The sequence below is a fragment of the Xenopus tropicalis genome, chromosome 1 (genome assembly GCF_000004195.4).
Source record: "Xenopus tropicalis strain Nigerian chromosome 1, UCB_Xtro_10.0, whole genome shotgun sequence".
NCBI classification, from domain to species: Eukaryota; Metazoa; Chordata; class Amphibia; order Anura; family Pipidae; genus Xenopus; species Xenopus tropicalis.
Genome location: NC_030677.2, coordinates 52,809,398 through 52,816,355, shown reverse-complemented (window position 1 = coordinate 52,816,355; position 6,958 = coordinate 52,809,398). Strand labels below are relative to the sequence as shown.

At 40.8% G+C, this 6,958-nt stretch overlaps 1 protein-coding gene across 7 annotated transcripts in view; it reads left to right on the top strand.

Annotated features, from left to right (window-relative positions):
* The first annotated feature begins 420 nt into the window (after window positions 1-420).
* The window catches only part of rapgef2 (Rap guanine nucleotide exchange factor 2), a 168,975-nt gene continuing 162,437 nt past the window's right edge, over window positions 421-6,958 (top strand). For 4 of the 7 annotated variants that reach the window (XM_012956506.2, XM_012956508.2, XM_012956500.2 and 1 more), the window contains exon 1: window positions 537-958. In XM_012956506.2, the coding sequence (XP_012811960.1) occupies window positions 890-958 (69 nt within the window). In that variant the 5' untranslated portion in view covers window positions 537-889. 7 annotated transcript variants of the gene reach the window in all.

Genomic DNA, 6,958 nt, shown 5'->3' with positions numbered 1-6,958 from the left:
CTCTCACTATGAAATGCATTGTTATACCTATGACCATTAATCGTGTCATAAATGTTGTGTGGCACATTATGCCCATTACAGTGCAATTCCCATGTGTGTCACGGTAAAGAGTTGCTAGAAATGGTTTTATAATGGGTTTATGTCCTTTAGGAACCATACAAACCCATCAAAACGACACATAAGCCACTCGCACTTACATATTGTAGTAATGCAGGCTACATGGAACATGGTTAACATGTAATACATAATAGCTGCGGCCCCGTGTATATGCTTCAAGCTGCCCAATTCCCACGCAACAGAATAAATAAAGCACCGTGTCTGTGTGTGTGTGTGTGTGTGTGGGAGGGGGGGGTCTCCAGCAGCAAATTTCCTATAAATGAGATAAGAAAAGCCTAAAATAAAGAGCAGACGGGCCCAGACAGCCGCCAGGGGGAAGCAGAGAGCTGGCGAGAATCAGTGCAAGGAGTACAGGAAGGGGAAGGAGGAGGAGGAGGGTGCAGACCTCTTACTTCCACACCCTCTTCCTGCCCTGTGATGCTGCTGCTGCTGCCGCCGCTAGTGTGTGCCCCTCTCACCATGGCTGCAGCACTAAGTGTGAGTCCCCTGTGTGGGTACCTGGGGGCTGCCGCCCTCTGCCCGACACATAAGTGACAGCTTCGGATTTGCCTTTTTCCTTTGTTGGCTCTGGATTTACTTTTGTGGGCACAGAGAGAGCGCTGGGAAGCGACGTGGGGTTAATGTTGCCCGGAGTACCCCTGGCTCGTACTTTGTGTCGCTGGGAGGAGTGAGAGTTTCTGCACTGAGCATCCGAACAAGGCGGAGCACGGCTGGCCTTCAGCCTCCCAAGGGGGGGCACCATCCTCCTGCTAAACATCGGCGGAGCGCAACCATGGCGTCCTATGTGGATAACAGTTTCAGGCAGGCTGTGATGAAGCCCCCGGCTGACAGAAGCGCACAGGTATGGGCACAGACTGGGTGATGGTGTGTGAGAAGCTTGGCACCATGGGAAGTTTCCTGCCCCAGTGCCACTGAGTAGCTACTAAAGTACCCTTAGGCCTGTCTACTAGGTTTCTGTCTATAGGGATTGGATGGGTCAGTTCACACTGAGCTGTTAAATCTGCTTTGAAGAGTGAGACAAAGTTGCAGCAACTTATGTTTAGTTTGAGTAGTTCAGACATCACTTTTCTTCATCTGCAGCAAATGTCTGGAAAGCAGTGCAAATGCTATAGTTTCCTTACCAGCAATGACACCCAGTTCATTCATTTAAGCAGTACATAAAAACCCAGTTGCAGTGATCAGGGAATCTCCTTTTATTGCGTTGGTGTTGGTTTGGCACATGGGGACCCTTGTAGTATGTAAAGGTATTCAAGCAGGGTGTGGAGTTTCGCTGTGTGTTGACAGTTCGGGAAATGAGTAGGGCCACTGCACTTAGAGCAAAGACACATGGAGCTACTTGGTAGCAGCTACTTGTCACGGCTACTAACCACCAGAAAATACCCTGCCATAGACCATACTGAGAACTGCCTCTGCTAAAACACGTAAATCATCAGTAAATGTTTAGCTTTGTCTATTTTTGTAGCCGTGGTAAGTAGCTGCTACTAACATATAAAAGCATCGTCTGATACGGTCATGTGATACAGGGAATTGTAGTTCAGTAGCAGTTTCAGGGCAACCAGTTGGGCATGCTCCCTTTCTGAATGGAAAGTATGTCATTTGCAACTACTATTGCAAAGGGGAACTAGTGAAACACTTTCTTTGTGGCTGCCCCTGACAACAAAGATAGAACAGGGAATGGGCTTGCATTCACAGCAACAAAGCTGAACAAGCGAAATATAATAAATAAATTACCCTCTTCTCTTTCATTATGTGACCCACAATTGTTAATGTTACAGATTTTATTAGCTTTTATCTAATTATATAGCCCTAACTAACTTCTTGGCGCTGTAGCTATGATAATAGGTAATGTGCTGTGTTTCCCTTTATTGTTTTTTGCTTTAGCCAGTGCCTCACTACTTTTATGAACTAGTACTCCAGGAGGTCTAGCAGGGAATTCTGGTAGTTGTAGTCCAACCACAGCTAGATAATTAACACACACCCACCCTGCTAAATGGCTTGTGCCTGAATATTTAGAGAGTTCTGGGTAGAAGTTGAAGTCCATAATGTGCGGAACATAATTCAGGATGACTGTTTCCCAATAAATTGGACAATATTTTCAAAACCTGGTTTATACATTCATTTTACAGTCTGTTCCTGCCAGCTTGTGGATTTACTAGTGCTTGTGCTACAGAAAGCATGGTGTAGTCTTGCCCTCACCTCATTAACGCTACTCTCCTCCCTGAAGGAGTAACACTATGGCATAAATAATGCAGGGTGCCAGCGCTGGCACTTCCAGCAGGCTTCATGGCTAGATTTCACATGACATCACTTGTCACAAGGTTGCTTGTTGTATGCATTTCTCTGGGCTGCATGTAATCTGATTCCAATGACAGCATTCTCTCTGCCTTGTCAAGCTGGAATTTAAAGAAAGAAAAAAAAAAAATCCTTGTTAGGGGCCGGTGTAATTGGTCACACACCTCTTAGGCGAAACAAAAACTTTTTTCATGACCTTAAGGTTTATCTGTTAATGGTGAATTGTTGCTTTGAGCCCTTTTAAAAGCAAAATGTCTGTGTCAGAGACTGTATACAGTGTATAATACAAAGGTTAATATTTTATCTAGTACAAGCTGGTGTGATGCAGTAATACATATAGTGTGCTGATGTGGTAACAGGAACTGTATCCTGAAGGTCAGGTCTGCAAGTGTAACTTAGTCCCCTGATGTGACCCTGTGTATAGTAGCTGGTTCTAAGGAACACGCTTTGGTACAATGTTGAGCAGCTTAGAGTAAAGGCAATAGGCTTCCAGCAGGTCTCTGCTAAACAGTAACTTGCCAAGGGAACTAGAAGTCCTGTTTCACTCCTGTTGGACTTTGCTATCCATGGGCATAAGGGATTTAGTCATTTAAATAAATTGCTCCTATGTATACAGGAAATATTCTCTAATGCTGAGTAACAGCAGATGAATTAAGCTTTATATTTACCTTTTGTAAAGTGTATATGTTTACTGCTTGAACGTTTGAAGTGGACTTCCTTGTGTCATATTGGTTTCCTTCCCGTTTTAGTTTATCATATGATTTCTTAAGATTCAGGTTTAGTGCAGTAGCTACTCTCACAGCTGGCTCAATCCTCATTTATCTAAAGCTTGTCCATTTTTAAGCTTGTCCGAAATTGGAAAAATCCACCCATTTGGCAAAGGCAATATCCTTCTCACCACAGTGGTAAATGCAGGGTGGGGTTTTTAAACCTGCCCAATTAATATGTGACTGGGTTTTGGCCCCATACACCAGCAGATCAGCTGCTGACTAGTTCTAAAGGGAATGAATTGGCAGCTTAAATCTCCCCCTGTATGGCCACCTTAAGATTACTGTTCAATGGAGAGTAATGTAATATTTAAAAAAAAAAAAACAAAAAGACATGAATACATTAAAAACAAATCTGCTATGTAATAGAAAATGAAATCCATATCTATTTATGTGACAGTAAATGGGAAACTTCTTGTCTGATGCCTTCTCTCCTTCAGTCTCTTTGCTTCAGGGCACCTTTACCTTGTAGGTGCTGAATAAGGCGTGGTGGCTTTGTGCTTCTAATCCTTTCCTTAGGACACATTGCCAGTATATGATCTCAGGATATTCTCTCAAGGGCTCAGCAGGAGTAACCAAATGGATGGGTGAATCTGACAGGTCCACTTGTGCTTCTGCTGCATGTGGATATTCTGAGAACAGGCACTGTTTTGAGGGGGTAGGGGAGAGGGAGGACAGGTTTGGAAACGACCAACTGAGTATGACTGTTTCAGTGTCAGAGATGGCAGTACACATCTTGATTCCTTAATTTTACTATTACCTTATTATAGTTATGATATTCTGTGCAATAAAGTAACAGCTGCTCATTTACAGAAAGGTATAGTGGCAGGAAGCACATTGTGACCCCACTCACAGCTGCCTGGGGTACACCAGAAATGTACCAAGCAAAGTGTTGTGCCCATCCATCTACTGCCTTCCTAATCACTGTGGGAGGAAAGGCAGTTATGTAGTCAAACTCCCAGTTAATTATTCTACATAACAAACCTCTATTCATTATATGACTACACTGGCAACCCAGAGGTGGGAAGAGGAGCTCATTCTAATGAGCTGTTATATTATTGCACTGGGAGCTAGAGTGCCAAAAAATCTTTTTACTACAGAGCATCTGCTGATTCTGTGAGATAAATAACCCATGTTCTGTATTTGATTGAATCACCAAACCAACGTTTTCATGCAGAAAGACTATTCGGAATATGTTTTTGTTATGTTATGTTCAAACCTAGTTTATTTGGCACAATAAACATTCATGGTAATTTTTAGAATTCACAACCTTAGTTTTTTAGTGAGGACACAAGAACATATGTTTTTCAGCAATATATACTGTTTTCCTGCCTATAAAAATGTGCTGCATTTACCCCTTTTAGTCAGATGACAGCTCTTCAGATATTGTTTTTTATGACTTCCCGGTAATCGTTGACTTGATTTATTGGTCGTCCTTTAGTGAGGTCTGACTGTAACAGTCTGTTTTATTTGTTGGTACTTTATTTTTGGAAATGTTCCTGCAGACTCTACTTTAGTTCCTATATAAAATATTAAATACTCACTTTGTTTAAACCCCTTCCCCCCTTATTTATTTAATTTTACTGATTCTTTATTTGAATGATCCATTCAGTAGATTGTGGCAAGTAGTAGCAGCTGTTTTTTACTACAGGGTTTAGGAACAAGAGTGCAATTAATTGATTTCTTAAATACTGTATGTGGGTGTTTCAGAAGGAGACAGCCTTTTTTCCCCATAATCATAGCCTTTACTTTCATAAGCTGCACTGCTTTAAATAAGATTATCAGCAATATGTCTGCGCATAATTCCCTGGATTTATATAATCCTCTGTTGACCAAACATACACTGTAGAAAGAATGTATAAGGTAATTTTGTTTGCATTTCTGTAATATCTGCATGCCACTCTGTAAAGTTGGTTGGTGTTACTTATTTATTTATTTATTAACTCTGTGTAATAAAATAGAACAAGACTGAGATGCTGAAGTGCTGTTCCTAAATAATACATTAAGGTCTGTATGTCAAGGCGTTGGTTTGTATGGCCAGGAGTATTTACCCATGATTGATATTTTGTATGTTTTTTTGGCCATTCCTTGTGTCTCTTTACTGTTTCTCCAGCCAGCAGAACTTGAGGGTGTATTTATTATTGTAATGGTAAGGCTTCCAAATGAACCATGGCTATTTCCTTCTGGAATTTGATTTATTCTTCTATATAAATCAGGGAATCTCTAGTTGATAGTGGCTTCATGATGGTAGTCAATATATGTGTAACCCTAACATTCCTGTATAATTATTAGAAAATAAATACACCAGGAATGTAGCCCATGTCAGAAGCGGTACAGATGTCCATATGTTCATGTCTTTAAGCTAGAACTTTACTGTCTAATGTGGCTCTTGGCTAATGAGGACATAACTATAATTTTGCCACATGAAAAGATAACCAAATTGGGGATTATCAGTTGGTCTACTTTTTGTTTTCTGGATCAAACTCTGATGCAGTTGTTCCAGTATTGATCAGACTTACTGTTGTGGTCCACAGACCCATGAACCCACACACTGTAGAGTGCTGTAGAAGACTGAGAAGACTGTGTGACCCATTTCAGTATGCAGTCGTTCCACTAGATTGCTGGGATAATACAGGTGTGTGTCTGTGTATACAGTACAAACCTTGTTAAGGAGTAGCTTTAGATTTTTGGCTGAGATGCTGCCATCTGCACAAATGTTCTGAAGCATGGCCAAAGACATACATAGCAGCTAATCCTAAAACCCTATATTTACTAAGACATTCATTCTTCATTTCTTCAACGAAAAGCCCTCTCTGAAGGACTGATACTAAGCTTTTTAACTATACTTCAACAGGCCCTGAAGCAGGTTGCACTTATTCCCCCAGGAAAAGCATCACTCATGTTGCAGTGACTTCCCTGTTTGTTACCTTTGTTCTCTGCATCTCATGGGAAATGCTGCTCTTTATTGTAAGCCCTCCCTTCTGTATGGGCTAAGGATGTCTCTGTACTGTAAGGCTCACGAGAAAAAACAGTGCAAAGCACAAAAGAAGGCATAGTCTTTACCCACAGTACTCCTTTTCCCTAACAAGCATCTGTAATTGCACACAAATCTGGACCAAAAATTTGCTTTAATTTCTGGATGCACAAAAAAGTATGTCCTAGTGCACTTATTTCTCTATAAATAAAGGTATATATCTACATCTTGTTATAGTCAATGTGTTTATATTTGGATTTGTAGCATTTTAGTTCTGTATTGTAAGTACTGTTTATGTTAATCTGGGAAAATTCTTTTATTTGTCAGTGTTACTTATCAGTTCTGGAAAGTGCTGTTTTGCTGCTGTTTGACATTCCTCACTAATGGAACATTTTATTCTTAGTATTGTGCTGACATCTGTATATGCTTTTTCCATTGTAACATGCTTCTTATAACATTATTGGCATACCTTAGCTAGGGCATTCACTGTTTAGGCTGTGTGCATAACCTGTAGATAATAAATAACCAGAACATGTGGCTGGCTTGACACAATGTGAGTCACAAAAGTCAGAGATCCTCTTTCTTAAAGACTCCATCTTCAAGACTAAGGGGCATATTCATTAAAGAACGAATATTGGATTGTTAAAAGCACGATTGGAAAGTTCAGGATGTTCCAAAATTTTCGTAAATGGCGCGAAAACCTTTCTGACTTTGAAATGTCAATGCATGATTTTGGAAGCCTTCCATAGGACTCAATGGCACTCTGCAGCTCCAACCTGGCCAATGATAGTCATGATACAAAAGCTTG